Source organism: Neovison vison, chromosome 13 (assembly GCF_020171115.1).
Source record: "Neovison vison isolate M4711 chromosome 13, ASM_NN_V1, whole genome shotgun sequence".
In the NCBI taxonomy this organism is placed as follows: domain Eukaryota; kingdom Metazoa; phylum Chordata; class Mammalia; order Carnivora; family Mustelidae; genus Neogale; species Neogale vison.
The window spans coordinates 37,587,663-37,604,196 of NC_058103.1; the positions used below are offsets into that span (position 1 = coordinate 37,587,663).

General features: G+C 36.9%; 1 protein-coding gene across 1 annotated transcript in view; it reads left to right on the forward strand.

Moving 5' to 3' along the window:
* The first annotated feature begins 265 nt into the window (after nt 1–265).
* Nucleotides 266–16,534, forward strand: part of KCNH5 (potassium voltage-gated channel subfamily H member 5) — a 290,625-nt gene continuing 274,356 nt past the window's right edge. Inside the window, exons 1-2 of the mRNA XM_044232335.1 lie at nt 266–416; nt 8,808–8,931. Of these exons, the coding sequence (XP_044088270.1) occupies nt 266–416; nt 8,808–8,931 (275 nt within the window). The remainder of the gene's footprint in view (nt 417–8,807; nt 8,932–16,534) is intronic.

Sequence of the window (16,534 nt, forward strand, 5' to 3'; positions counted from 1 at the left end):
CCTGGCCAGAAGGTCAGGGAAAGATTTACAGAGGTCGTGACAGTCAAAATCTAAGTAACTGCAAGTGTCAATCAGATAAGTAAGGAAGAGAACGACAAGTAAAAAGGTCCTATGTTGGGAGAGAGCTTGAAGCTTACAAAAATATAAGAAAAAATTGGCTGTGGTTGATTTGACAGACTTTGAAGTCATTACAGGTCATGTCAAGGATCTGAGCATTCTGAGAGCCATTATAATCTACTTACAGGTGTTAAAGCAGGGAGGGAACATGATTCAATTGGAAATTTGGAAAGACCTCTCTGCCTTCAGTGTGGACAATCCACTGAAAAAACCCCAGAGAGGACTAGTACAAATCAATGAGATAACTGTTGGAGTGATCTGGGCGAGAGGTGTTAGAAGTTTGGATTTGGATGATGATAGTGAGGATCCAGAGAAATGGAGAAATTTGAAAGATTGAGGGGACAAAATTTATAGGATTATGTAATGGATTAGATATAATAATAATGAGAAGGATATTGAATGATGGCTCCCAGATTTCTGGCTTACATAACTGCATGGATGGTAATCCCATTGTCTAAGATATTGAGGTCCATTTGGGGTATCTAAGAGGATATCTAGGTCAATGGGGATATCAAGATCTAGAGTTTATAAAAGAGGTCTGGTTTGGAGATATAAAGTTACCACCTACTGAATCTATGGAGACTGGTGAAGTGTAAGAGGAACTGATGTGGAGAAACTCTAATATATACTCACTGGACAAAGAATATTGAGCCTGCAAAGGAAATGGAGGACTATTCAAAGAACTGAAGGAAAGTCATTTTATGAAAGCTAAGGGTTGAGAAATTTTAGGGAGGCAATGGTTAACAGTGCTTCTGAATTGTCAAGTGAGATCATTAAAAGGCATTCTTTGGGTTTGGGGACATGGAGAGGTTATTGGTGATCTTGGTTGTCCTGGAGTGGTAAGGAACAAACCAAATAGGAGTGAGTCAAGTGAACAGGAGCTGAGAAGATGAAACTAATGAGAATAGACAACTTTTATGCAAAATTTGTCCAGTGAAGGGTTAGAGGCAGATATGGTGGTAGCCAGAGGGGGATTAGGCTGAGTGGTACTCATTGAATGTGTCATGCAGAAGGTAGAGTGACCTGGTTCTGAAACGTTTGATAGGTAAAGGGATGGGGGAAAAGCATCTCAAGTGGACAGTAAGCATCATGGATGAGTATATTTTGGGGCCATAATGAGAAAACGGACTTAACTGCAATAGTGTGGACTTTAGAGGTAATGAGAAATATGTTTGTGTAAGTAGGGAGAGTGAAGTTCTCTAAGCTTTCTATATCTGGGAGAGAATCAGATAATGTAAGCACTTTGGGGAGTCTTGATCTGGAGGAGGAGTGGTAAGATGGAGGCTGGGATTTGGGGGGACAAGTGAACATTAGTGTGACAAACAAGACCAGTTGAGGCAGGGAGACCATGTAGCTGAACGGACTGCCACAGCGGCCTACTCATGAAGTGGAGAGCATATGGATTAGCGGGAGTAAACTGAGTAGGACCCAACCTGGGCTAAGAGGAGAAAAGTTCATCTTTGATAATCACACTATAATTTTTATTTTTGATGTATACATAAATAAAAATGTTATACACTTATAGAGGAATTTATACTTTATGAAGCATTTTTTATGGGATGCTCATTTTATTTATTTTTGTTTGTTTTATTTTTTTAAATTAGCATATAGTATATTGTTTGCTTCAGGGGTACAGGTCTGTGAATCATCAGTCTTACACAATACACAGCATTCACTATAGCACACACCCTCCTCAATGTTCATTGACCAGCTACCCTATCCTTACCCACCCCCCCACAGCAACCCTCAGTTTGTTTCCTGGGGTTTGTCTCCCTCTCTGGTTCCATCTCATTTCATCTTTCCCTTCACTACCCGCCCCACGACTCCCTGCCCTGTCTCTTAAATTCCTCATATCAGAGAGATCATATGATAATTTTCTTTCTCTGATTGACTTATTTCACTTAGCATAATACCCTCTAGTTCCATCCACATCATTGCAAATGGCAAGATTTTGGGGTTTTTGATGGCTGCATAGTATTCATATATATATATATATATATATATATATATATATATATATATATATCATCTTCTTTATCCATTCATCTGTTGCTGGAATCAACAGTCCAACTGTCCAACAGTTCTTTCCATAGTTTGGCTATTATTGACATTGCTGCTATAAACATTTGGGTGCATGTGCCCCTTTGGATCACTACATTTGGATCTTTAGGGTAAATACATAGCAGTGTGATTGCTGGGTCATAGGGTAGCACTATTTTCAACTTTTTGAGGAACCTCTATACTGTTTTCCAGAGTGGCTACACCAGCATACATTCCCACCAACAGTGTAGGCGGGTTCCCCTTTCTCTGCGGGTGCTCATTTTAATCTCTACTTTAACCACTCTATGTACCAAGAAAAGGTGGTATTACCATTCTTGTCACTAAGGTTCATTTCAAATGTCACAGCTTTCCTAAAACTTCTGAGTCTCTGGTCTTTTGTCTTCCTTGTGTTTTCTTTTAAATTTGATGTAATTAAAATACACAGATCTTAAGTGTTCAGTTCAGTTGGTTTTGACAAATGTATACACTTGTGTGACTTACACCTCTATAAGAGAACAATGACCTTCACCAGAAAGTTTCTTTTTCGTCTTTCCTGCCAGTTCTCCTACCCCTTCCCTTTAGCCATAATTGTTCTGATCTCTATCACCATAGATTAACTTTGCCTGTATTTGAACTTCATATAAATGAAATTATAGCTTCTGACTTCTTTCAATCATTGTAATGTTTATCAGATCCATTTGTGTTGTTGCATGTATGAGTCGTTTGTTCCATTTTAGAATTGACTAGATTTTCTTGTATGAATATGTAAAATTTTTAATCTGTTCTCTTGTTGATGGACATTTGCATTGTTTTCAGTTTTTGGCTACTATGAGTAAATGTGATATGAACATTTTCTACAAGTCTTATTGTTAACGTATGTTTTCTTTTCACTGAGTAAATGCCTAAAAACGAAATCTCTGGGTCATGGTTAAATATTTAACTGTGCAAGAAACTTTTTTTCAAACTGATTATTCCATTTTATATTCTCATTATTAATTTTATAAAGAGTTTTAGTTGTTTCACATTCTTATCAACATTTTGTATTATTAATCTTTATAGCCACCCCAGTGGCTGAGGAGTGATATATCATTGTGCTTTTAATTTGTATTCCCTGATGCCCAATGATGGTGAACATCTTATTCTTGTGGTTATTGGCCGTTGTATATCTTCTTTTGGGAAGTGTCTGTTTGAGTCATTTGCCCATTTTGTTCATTGGGTCTTTTGTCTCTCTGTAGGATTTTTGGGTATGTTTTGGATAGGAGGGCTTTCTCAAATATCTGTATTGTAAGTATTTTTTCCTCAGTCTGTGGATTTCCTTTTCACTTTTTTGACAATGCCCTTGAATGAGCAGCTGATTTTAATTTGATATGTTTAATTTATTTATCAACATTTACTTTTATGGCGATTGCTATAGAAGTCTTATCTAAGAAATTCTTGTCTTCCTTAAAGTGACAAAGATTTTCTCCCACATTTTCTTTTTAGTTTTCACTTTTCTATTTAGGTTGATCACCCATTTAAAATTTTTGTGTGCATGTACATGTGTGGTGTGAGGTAGTAGTCATGGTTCAGTTTTTGCTCATGTAGATATATAGTTGTTTTAGCACAGTTCATTGAAAAGACTTTTCTTTACCCATTAAACTTTCTTGGCATCTATGCAAAAAATCAATAGACCATTTTTGTGAGGTTCTATATCTTAACTATTTAACCTGGTTGTATGGTTCTCCAACTTGGATCTTCTTTTTCAGATTTTATTTTGGATTATTTTAGGTAATTTGTACTTTCATAAACATTTTATGATTACTTTGCCAGTTACTTCAGAAAAGCCATTTGTATGTTCATTGGGATTGTGTTGAATCTATAGATCAATTTGCAAAGAATTGATGTCTTAAAAATATTGTTTCCATTCATGAGTGTGGCATAGCTCATTTTTTGTCTAGGTGTTTCTGAATTTACTTAACCAGAGTTTTTTTAGCTTTCACTCTAGATGTCCTACACATCTTCTGATAAATTTATTCTTAAGTATTTTATATTTTTGTATCATTCTAAGTGAAATTGTTTTTAATTTTCCAGTTGTTTAATGTTAGTATATAGAAACAAAATTGACTTTTATATTAACTTTATATCCTGCAACCTTGCCAGATTCACTTAATTTTAGGTGTTCCTTTGAATATTTCTTAATGCCTTAATTCTTTAATGCCATCTGCAAGTAGAAAACAATTTTATCTTCCTTTCCAATATTTATGTCCTTTATGGTTTTTTTTTTCCTTTTGGTTTATTGGTTGGGCCACCAATAAAAAGTTAAGCATAAGGGTAGAGAATATACATCCTTAAATTTTTCCTGATCTTGGGGGGAAGTTATTCAATATTTTACTTTTAAAAATAATGTTAGCTATAGATTTTTTAGTAGGTATCCTCAATCAGTTTGAGAAGTTTCCTTCTTTTCAGGTTTTCTCAGAGATTTTAATCATTAATAAGTGTGTCAAATTTTTTTTCTACATCTATTGAGATATGATTTTTTTTTCTTTTATTCTGTTGATATAATAGATTACATTGGTTGATCTCATAATGATAAATCATCCTTACATTGATAAGATAACCCTACTTGGTTATATATAATATATATATTGCTATTTCTATTTGCTAACCTCATAAAACAAGTTCAGAAATGTTTCCTCATATATTTTATGAGAGTTTGTATAATATTTATTTTATGTTTTATTTAAATATTTGAAAGATTTCACTGAGCCTGGAGTCATCTGAGTCTTTAGTTTTCATTAATAGATATTGAGAGAATTATGTCTTCTTAATGAACTGACCCTTTTGTTATCGTTAATTGCTGCTTTTATCTCTGTTATCCTTGTCTTTAAGACTGCTTTCTTTTGCATTAATGTAGCTACATTTACTTTCTTATGCTTAGTGTTTATGTAGTGTGTTTCACCACACTTTCACTTTCAATATGTCTCTGTCTTTATACTTTAAGTGGCTTTCTTAGAAATAGTAAATTATCAGTTTCTTTGTTTTAAAATCCAGTCTGGAAATTTTTGTCTTTTAATTAGTCTATTTATTCCATTTACATTTAATGTAATACTTGATATGGTTGGATTTAGGGCTACCATCCCATGGTTTACTTTTTTTTTTTTTTTTTTAAAGATTTATTTATTTATTTTACAGAGAGAAAGATAGAGAGAGCATGGGGGTAGGGGCAAACAGAGAGGGAGAGCAAGAATCTCAAGGAGACTCCCCACTGAGTGTAGAGCCCAGTGCAGGGCTCTATCCCATGACCTTGAGATCATGACCTTGAGATCATAACCTGAGCCCAAATCAAGAGTTATACATTCAACCTACTGAGCCACGTAGGCATCCCCAGTGGTTTTGTTTTCTGTTTGTCCCACCAGTAGTTTGTTTTTACCTTCTTGACTTTTTTTGTGAGGGTCATCATTATTATTGATTCTTTTTTCCTTTCAACTAAAACTCCTGCCATGTTTGTTTTGCTGTGATTTTGCTGGCAATGAATTCTTCCTGTTTTGTTTCTGAATCTGTCTTTATTTTGCCTTCAATTTTGAAGGATACTTTGTTCTAGATGAAAATCTAGGTTGATAAATATTTTCCTTTCAATATTTTAAAGATGTCATTTCATTGTTTTTTGGTCATCTTTGTATTTCAGGATTTGTATGCTATAATTATTATCTCTCCCATGGACCCCCCCCCCACATATTTAAATAATCTTCTTTCTTTGGGTGTTTAAAAGACTTTTTGCCTTATTTTTTATTTTCAGTTTTGCTGTTACCCATCTTTGTACTGTGGCTTTGCTTGCATTTATCTTGCTTGAGGTTTACTGAACTAAGATCTCTACGTTGTTATTTTTCATGTAATTTGAGAAATTTTAGTTATCCTTTATTCATATGACATTTGTGCCCAATTCTGTCTTTTTTATTTTTCTCCCATACTCAACTACATATGTTTTAGACTGCTTGATATTGTCCTATGGAACATCTTTTAATCTCTATTTCTTTTTGCTTCAGTTTGGAATCATTTGCATTGATATGTTTTTAAACTGTTAATTCTTAGTGTTCATTGTACTCTTAAACCTAGTCAATGAATTTTTTTTTAAGATTTTTTAAAAAAAATTATTTATTTGACAGGCAGAGAGCACAAGCAGGCAGAGAGGCAGGCAGAGAGAGAGGGGGAAGCAGGCTCCCCGCCGAGCAGAGAGCCTGATGCAGGGCTCGATCCCAGGACCCTGGGATCATGACCTGAGCCAAAGGAAGAGGCTTTAACCCACTGAGCTACCCAGGCACCCCTGAATTTTTTATTCCAGAAGTTGTATTGTTTATTTCTGTTCCCATATTGACCTCTATTTCTATTGCTTATTTTTCCCCTCAATTATCATAAAATTTTTCTCTTTCTTTGCCTGTTTAATAGTTTTTAAGTGTATACTGGACATTGTGTTCATACATTGTAAAGAGCAGGTAAATTACGGGGGGTTTCCTTGATTATGATTTTAGCTTTGTGTGAGTGTGTGTGTATGTGTGTCTAAGTGTACACTCCACATTTTTAATGTTAGTCCCAGTTTATACCCATTATTCTAGGACTTGTTTTTTATTCCTAAAGGATGACATTTTTGTGGCTTAACTGGAGAACTTATCTACCAAGCTTATCTAACTTGATAGGACTTGAACTTAAAAATTTGTCTTCTAGCCTTGAGAGCCGGTGAAATTTCTGCTTACCTCTTGCCTTGTAGTCATTGCTGAAGTAGACAGGTTTCTTGTAGTCTCATTTTGTGCATGCATAGTTGAGATTGCAGAGATTTGAGGTAGATTTATATTCAGGTTTATGGCTCCATATGTTAAAGGATCTCCCCCTCAACTTCAAGCTGCTCTGGTAGCCCCAAATTGTGACTTTTGACTATTTAGTCCCATAAGACTTTTTCTGCTTGAACTATATAACCAATGAACTGTATAAACTGGAAATTTGCTCTCTTGGGGAATGACAGTTAAATGAATATCTTATTTAATGTATCTCTTTTTTTTTCAAGGTTTTGTCATTTTTTTTTTAGTTTGTCTACTTTTGTTTGTTTTTAGTGCCTTGAAACAAATTTTTGTCATATTTTATCCAATGCTTCTAGATTTAGCATGTATTCTGATAAATTGTAATTGGTTGTTACATATTTATTTTTCTTAGCATGTAAGGTTTTTTTTGAGAGTAAAGGGTATGTTTTATTGATCGTTTTTCTATCTCATTGTTTGACCAAGAGTAGTGCCTTTTACTTAGCAGCTTCTTAGTAAATGTTGAATTGCACTGTTATTTTTATGAAGACAAACTTTGAGTCAGGATTTAAACTTAAAGTCTTAAACTCATAAGGTAATTTCCCTTTTAGGACACTATTTTGAATATGAGTTCAAAGGAGATTTTTTTGGTAGATATTTTGAATTTTTGAAGTATAGTATTCCCTTAAAATTTACTTTTTTAAAATATTAGATTTTTAATCAGGGGTGATATCAAAAGATATTATTTTTGTATTAATTTTTTTTCACTTAAATTCAAGTTGATTAACATATAGTATTGGTTTCAGGAGTAAAATTTAGTGATTTATTACTTATATATAACCGCCAGTGCTCATCCCAGCAAATGCCCTTTTTAATCCCCATTACCCATTTAGCCCATTACCCCCACCCATCTCCCCTCCAGCAATCCTCAGTTTGTTCTCTATTTTTAAGATTCTCTTATGGTTTACCTCCTTCTCTGTTTTTATCTTATTTTATTTTATACCTAAAGCAAAATCACGTCTCCTTGCAAAATAGACCAGAGATGTTCCTTTTATTTACAATAATCATAGTGTCCAATTTGGTGTAGAATGTGGTTGAAAATAATATATTTGAATAATTTTATTTTAAAAAAGGAATCTTCAAAGTTATTTTAAATTTCTTTTAAAGATTTTATTTAATTGAAAGAGTGAGTGAGCATGCATGTGTGTGTGCGTGAAAGTGAGTGGAGGGGCAGAGGGAGAGAATCTCAAGCACACTCCCCACTGAGCATAGAGCCCTCTGTGGGGCTTGATCTCATGACCCAGGAGATCATGAGCTGAGTCCAAAACCAAGAGTCCAAAGCTTAACCAACTGAGCCACCCAAACACCCTCTTCAATGTTATTTTAAATTAGACGTCTCAAGATCAATCTAATGGATAATTTGTCCCATCATGTCAGAATTATAATAATAGAATTTTTGGAGCAGTCCTACAAATTTGCCTTAATATTATCAAGTTTAGTTTTCTCAATTAGTGGAGAAGTGACTCTAGCCTTAATCTCAATAAATTAATCTGTGTTTCAGTGTAATTATTATAGTCGTTAACATTTACTTAATATCAACCATACTTGTTTTCATAGATTAGAATATACTCAAATGCAAAGAGGTATTATAAACCGGCTTTTTTTCAGTGGAATTTTAAATTTGTATGCAAATCTTGTACTTACTGCAGATCGCATTTGATAATCGTGTTAAACTGATTATGTCAATCTCAAGAATAGGCTTTATTTTTTGTATCTTAACAAACCATAGTTGTATTTGTCTTAAATTTGTCTTTTTGTTTCCTTGAAAGAAGTACATTGTTAAATGAAGATAAAAAAACTTCGTTTTCCTTCTTTCTTCTTTAGAATCGAGTTTCTTACTGGGAAATGCCCAGATTGTGGATTGGCCTGTAGTTTATAGTAATGACGGTTTTTGCAAACTCTCTGGGTATCATCGAGCTGACGTCATGCAGAAAAGCAGCACTTGCAGGTAGGTAATAGAACAGCTCAGGAATCTTTTCTGAAATTTAAGTATATGCTGAATGTGGTTAAAGGCTAAACTTAAAATAGTCTCCTACTTGACCTAGGTTTTGCTTCTTCGTGGTTTTTTGCTTCCTGCGGTTTTTTCCCTGTGGCCTCAAGCTTTCAGTAGTTTGTTACCCACAGTTTACCACTTCCAGGAGCAGATGTTTCTCTTCTGATGCCTACATCATTCATCTCACTTCCTCTCATTTCTTATGAAATGCTTTGCTATTTTGCATTTTCTCATTTCACATCTTCACAAGAAAGGTGAGTACAATATAGAAGATGCTTAGAGAAAGAGACCACACTCACATAACTTTTATTACAGTATATTGTTATGATTGTTCTATTTTATTATTAGTTATTATTGTTAATCTCTTCATTTGCCTAATTTATAAATGAACTTTATCATAGGTATGCATGTATAGGAAAAAAGCCAGTTTAAACAGTGTTAGGTATTATCTGCGATTTCAGACATCCACGGGGGGGGGGGTTGAGGAGGTTGGAGGGATTGGGGGTAGTGGGTCTTAGAACGGATCCTCCCCAGATAAGGGGAAATTCCTGTACTTATACTCTCTGTGATATTGGGATTTATTTGTAATAAGAAATACGTATTTGATTTTTGGCATGGCTCCTGGCATGGTCTCTGAAAACCCTCAGAATTTCCTGTGATAAGAACGATAAATGTGCCTTTTTATTATGTCAATGGTGACTTTGGAAAGCCCTTAAGTAACCTTAGTAAGGAAGCTATTGCCAGGGGAACCATCCAGGCGTTTGGAGGGTTGAAACTTTCTGTACTCCAGCTCCTCAACCTCCCAACCTCTAGGGAAGGAAGGGAGCTGCAGGTTGAATTAATTGCCAGTTGTCAAGGATTTAATAAATCACGACTATGTAGTGAAACCTCCATAAAAACACCAAAGGACAGAGTTCAGGGAGCTTCTGGGCTGGGGAGCGTGTGGAGGTGTTGGGAGAGTGGAACACCTGGGGACAGCATGGAACTCTGTGCTTTCCCTCCATGCCTTGCCTGTGCATCTATCCCTTCGCTCTAGCTATGCCTGAGTTGTATCCTTTTCTAATAAACCAGTGATCTAGTAAGAAAAATATTTCTTTGAGCTCTGTGTACAGCCCTAGCAAATTAAGCAAAACCTCTGGTCTGTAGTTGTTAGGTCTGAAGTACAAATAACAACTTGTGCTTTCAAATGGTGTCTGGAGTGGAGGAGTGGGGATGGGGGGTGGTCTTGTAGGACAGACCCTTGACCTCTGGAATTATGCTATCTCCCCATAGGCAGTGTCAGAATTCAGTTGAACTGTGACCTAATCGGTGTAAGCTCATTCTTTGGTGAGTCAGAAACTGCACCAGGTGGTGCAGACCACCTGCAAACAAAGAAAACTTTATTTGCAGCAAATAAAGTCATTATGAGGAATGGCTTCCAAAGCCGTGATTCCCCTGAGCAGGAGTGGATGGGTTCTTTTTATTTAGGGTTAAGATAAATATTTAGATAGGGAAGCTTCATCTGTAGAGGAGGACATCAAGTCGCGCATTCGCCTTAAGGAGCACACCTATACCTACAGCGTATGTTATGTAAATGAGGCTCCTCCAGGGGCGGAGATTTTAGTATGGTAATGAGGTGAAGGTAGTTGTCCGTCATTCTAGAGGACGCCCCCCATGGCCCTTCTGCGCACGCGCGAGTCAGGGGTTAAGCTCAAACCGGCCCTGGGACCAGCTGGCTGGAGGTCTTGTCAGCTCCACTGTTTTCGCTGGAGGGGAGGTTTCGCTCTCTGCCTGAGTTAAGAGGTAAGCTGCAAAGAAGAGCTTAAGGAAAAGTGTGGAAGAAAGGTCGGTGAGCACAAGCAGGTAGGAGGTAAAGGTCATGTCCTGGGGTCTAGCAGGTGATACACCCAGCTGGTGTCACAAGAATTGCTTGTTGATATGGCTACTGTCGCCCATCCCGCCTTAGTATCAGAATCTATTAACTCGTATATAAAAACTGTAGAGTAAAAATTACATTAGAATATTAAAGAGACTAAATTGTCAATGGGAATAGATAGTTTGAGAGCCGTTGGGGGAAACTTGTGCAAAGAAAAAGATTTTTGCCCATTTGTAAATTTATTCATTTATTCCATATATATTTTTTGACCATCTGCGATGAACCATGAACTAGTCTAGGTGCCAAGTGATCAAAGGAGCCTCCTATATCCGAGAACCACTGATGGCATCAGCACTTTTGAGCTGATAAAACTGTCTCGAACAGAGTAAACAGCCCCCAACCAAGTAGGACATAATTCAGGAACCTTTAAAGAACGTCAAGATGACGTTTTTACATCCTGTGTAAATCATATGTACTTTGTGATGTTGATACATTGTACCGTTGCTATTTTGTTTGGTGTATGTAAAACAGAATCTGGCATTTACATTATTTATAACAATTCTTTCTTAAGTATGCCGTATCTGTGAGTTTAAAGAGAGTATTATGAAAAAAGATCATATAAAAGAAAAGCAAGTTCTATAAAGGGACCAATTTAGATCCGAAAACTTTTTCACAATATTTCAGTAAGGCCAGATGGGATGTTTTTTTCCTTGAGTTAATTTTTCTTCAAAGCTCTCACTTAACTAAGCACAAAATCATGTTATTTTGGAGCTATAAGGGATCTAAATTATTTTCTACTCCAAATCCTTTGTTTTTCAGAGCAGAAAACTGAGGTAATGTTTATGGACTTGCCCAGGGAAATACAGTGATTTATTTGTCTTTTACATATTTATGCTGAAAAAATACATACATATAGTCTACATCTTTATGGAAGCTAGGGATTTCATTCTGTACAAGTGAGTCTAAACCTGATCACACATAGGAATCACTTGGAGAGGTTTTGTACCACATAGATTCCCAGACCTCACTTCTGGGAATCACCTGTTCAATCAGACTCACCCAAGGTAGGAGGTGGGGGCAGGTATCCATACCTTTACCCACTGGCTTCAGATGATTCTGATGTTAGATAGGTGTGAGCAGTAGTTTGTTCAAACATCTTCTTCCTTCACTTATCTGGTCCCCACAATCCTCTTTTCTGAAGTTATTTTCAGGTCCAATCTTCATTCCTAGGTCTGAAATTGGTAAGCAAGAGTGATGGAAAACCGTGGCCTGCCCTTATTGAGAAACTGCCTTTGGTAGCGTTGATGTCTTTGTGCCTTTTTCTTCCACTGGGTGAATGTTAGCTCCCAGGCTGGCGCTGCCACTGAGGTGTGTGTTCTCAGTTCTGGGAGGTTAAGGTCTGTATCGAGCTTCTCTTTTCTCTTATATCTCAGCAGGCTTTAGGTTAGGAAAAGGTTAGCTTTATGGTAGATGTTGCTTATGGAACAGGCTCTGTAGAGAGTTCCAGGGACTGTAGAGGCTCCCACACCCATTTCCTCTTTGGACTGTGGACGTCCCAGCATCATGCTGTGCCTGTTTCAGATGCTGTCTTCTACCTAAAGGTATTGACGATGCCCTCGACAAGATTTTCCTCCTCTCACTTGCTTGTGGTTCATTATTTGGCATCACCATCTGGCCTTACACTAACTTTCCTTATCCCTTGGGATTTTTATTGCTATTGCTTTAGTCATTGATGAGACCTATTCCTCTTCATATCTGGATATATCGTAAAGTCTTGCTCCCATCTGTTCCTGATTTCGTGTATCTGCCTCTACTTCCAGCCTCCTACATTGGCATGTGCAATGTGTCCTACAAAAGAGTTCAGTAAAAAGACTCTTGCATGTTTCCTTAGCATATTCTCTCCCCTAAAAGACCTGCTATTCCCATCCCACCACCAGTGATAGATTGTAAATGTCTTTAAAGGGGGGGTGTGTGTGGCTCAGTCACTAAGCATCTGCCTTCTACTCAGGTCATGATCCTAGAATCCTGGGATCGAGTCCTGGGATCGAGCCCTGCATCAGGTTCCCTGCTCAGCAGGAAGCCTGCTTCTCCCTCTCCCACTCCCCCTGCTTGTGTTCCCTCTCTCACTCTGTGTTTCTGTCATATAAATAAATAAAGTCTTTTTAAAAATGTCTTTAAGGTAGGTATTTCATCTTGTTCACTTTTGTATGCAGTAAGGATACAGCTCAGTGTTCTGTTTGTATTTGTTGAATTAGATTGGCTTGCATTGCAGTAAACCCTAATCTAGGTCTCCCATGCTTCTGTATGATGTGCTTTTGTTTATTGTATTTCATCCCAAGTGTTATGGTGTTTAAGGTGGGTAGAGAGTGGAGAGCTTTGCGTTACGTTATGCTTTTTCACCATGGGAAGAAGTATGCAAACTTTCCCCTAGTTCTTCTTCACTATTGTTAGAAATGATATTTTCAAAATGATAATATTCTTTTTTTAAAGAAATTAAAAAAATTATTTATGGGGGAGAGCACAGGCACACGCATGCAAGTTGGGGAGAGGAGCAGAGGGAGGGAGAGAATCCACCAGCAGATTCCCCACTGAGCTGAAGCGTGTTGTGGCTTGCTTCCAGGACCCTGAGATCATGACCTGAACCAAGAATCAGCTGCTCAACTGACTGAGCCACCCAGGTGCCCCTGAAATGATACTATTAATGTAAACAGTTATTACTTGATTGCACAAAACATCCAGTGTGTTTTGCTGATCTGAAAACTGCAACAAGCTTATGCCTTCAAAGAACAATGAAGACTAGTATCTGATACATGAACAGATGATAGTTAAAACTTATCAGGTTTTCTTTCTTTCTTTCTTTTTTTTTTTAAAAGATTTTATTTATTTATTTGAAAGAGAGAGACAGAGAGAGAGAGAATAGCAGAGGGAGAGAGAGAGAAGCAGACTCTCCACTGAGTATCCTTTCTCAGTGACGCTGGGCTGGATCCCAGGACTCCGGGATCATGACCTGAGCTGAAGGCAGATGATTAACAACTGAGCCACCCAGGCACCCCAGAACCTTATCAGGTTTTCTTATAGGCATAATTTATTCTAACGCACTCCCCTTTTCAGCCTCCTTGTCCCTTTTAAAAATTAAACTCTACCAATTTTGTTTATTGCAGCATTTTTTAAGAAGAATAAAGTCCTAGTAATAGTGAAAATGTCCAGTAGTATGTTTGCTAAAAAATATTATGGTGAAGCCTAATTTTCTAAATCATATGTTGGAAGAATAAGACACTGGAAGAAGCTAACATATTTTTTAAGCAAAAAAAAAAAAAAAAAAATCACCCAAGCAAACAAACAAAAAAATAGTTTACAGAGCACTATCTACATTCTGATTCTGATTTTTTTACTTATGGATTTTTTTCTAGTTCCTGTATATATCTTAAAAACCTTTGAATATCACACACAAGGAAAAAAGAAAAGGAAAGAAAACATTTATACACATACAGAAATACATTGTTAAAGCTAAGAGTTATCATAATGTTTGAAATCGCTGCAGTTCTAGTTGGAGATAACTAGTTTGACACTGAGGGTAGCCTTGCAAATAATTCAGACTTTTACTGATTTTTTTTAAAGATTTTATTTATTTACCTGATAGAGAGAGAGGGAACACAAGCAGGGGGAGTGGGAGAGGGAGAAGCAGGCTCCTCGATGAGCAGGGAGCCGGATGTGGGCCTTGATCCCAGGGTCTGGGATCGTGACCTGAGCCAAAGGCAGATGCTTAATGACTGAGTCACCCAGGCACCCGAATTTTACTGATTTTAGTAATTAGACATTTTAAGCAAACAACAGAATAAGGAACTACAAATCCGGGAGCATCCGTCTGTGAAGAAACAATATGACATTTTATATGTGGAAAAAAATCATCTTTTTATGCAACTTGCATTAGATGGGTCAAAGTAGTGACTGATAAAAATTAATGTTCTACTTTTAAAATACTCAAATATGAGTTGTTGGGGAAAATGAAAAAAAATTAATTTGGGATTTCACAAATCTCAAGAGGCTAATATTTAGTTCTTCCATTTCCTTGTTCCTCCTTTGCCCTTCCCTGTTGGTCTCCCATTAGACCAGGTGCATGAAATGAAACTAAACATACTCCTTGGTTTGTCCCACTAAATTATGACCCCTCTGGGCAAAGTCTCCATTTTATTTTATTTTATTTTATTTCTTTTTCTTGCCTTTTATTTCTTTTCCCCTTCAGTCCATTCCCCTTCCTTTTCCATATGTTTCCATGTGTTTATTGTGTTTCTTTCTGATTCATCTTCCATTGATTAAATACGTATATTTATGAAATGATGATATATTGTGTTTTTAAAATCTACATATTTCAGGGGCGCCTGGGTGGCTCAGTGGTTTAAAGCCTCTGCCTTCGGCTCAGGTCATGATCCCAGGGTCCTGGGATCGAGCCCTATATCGGGCTCTCTGCTCAGCAGGGAGCCTGCTTCCCCCCCACCTGCCTCTCTGTCAAATAAATAAATAAAATCTTTAAAAAAAGAAAATCTACATATTTCATACCATGCAGTAAGATTGATCGTTTCTTACGTTTTCACTCAACATTATTACGTTTTTGAACTGTTTTTTTCATTGCCATCTAATACTTATTTCATTATGTCTGATGTTGTGGAGTGCTCCTGTTGTCTTCCCAGCCTTCTATTTTATTATCCATTCTAGTAGCCGTGAACTCCAACTTCTGACACTTTGCTACATTCAACGAATAGCCTTCTGCACATTTTCTTGTGGCCCCCTATGAAAAATCATCTGTCCCTGTAGCCAGAAATAGGATAGATGGATAGTAGAATAAAGGCAGAATGTGTAGATTAACTGCTCCCAAATATATGTCCAGAGTACCTTTCTGTTTCCACTCTCAGCAGTCACGAGGGAGTGTCACTAGTTTCCTACATCCTTGTATTCCATAATGGTACACAATAGTATATACTTAAATTTTTTAAAAAATTTATGTATTTATTTGAGAGAGGGAGGGATCTGGGTGAGCAGCAGAAGGGGAGGGACAAGCATCCTCCATGCTGAGCATGGACCTGACTTGGGGGCTCCATCCTGGGACCCTCAGATCATGACCTGAGCTGAACTCAAGAGTAGGGTGCTTAACCAACTGAGACATTTCTATTTTTTAAAATGTGATGTGTGCTAGGTACCATCTCATTTTTGTTTTGGCTGAAAATTCAGAAAAACAGTCTAATGACACTTCAGGATTGGTAGGAATTTCAAGTCTAGCCCATTTTACTGTCTAGTAATTGTGTTTCCAAGGCTTTGGACTGTTTGGTTATTTATTGAAGGACACAAAATGTATTACATATTTAAAAGAGGTTGTAGGTTTGGGGGAGGGTATTTAAAAGCTTCTGATCTTTTCTCAAGACATGGACACATGCTATCATAGGTTAGGTAGAAACCACTTGAATATTTTACCTTTGATTGACCTGAGATTTTTTTTTTTTTTTTTTGGCTGCTGATATTCAGGTTTAATAAATGTTCTGGACCTACACTTCTCTTATAATTGGAAGAATAATAGATTATTATTTTTTTTTTAAAGATTTTTATTTATTTATTTGACAGAGAGAGATTACAAGTAGGCAGAGAGGCAGGCAGAGAGAGAGAGAGAGAGAGAGGAGGAAGCAGGCTCCCTGCAGAGCAGAGAGCCCGATG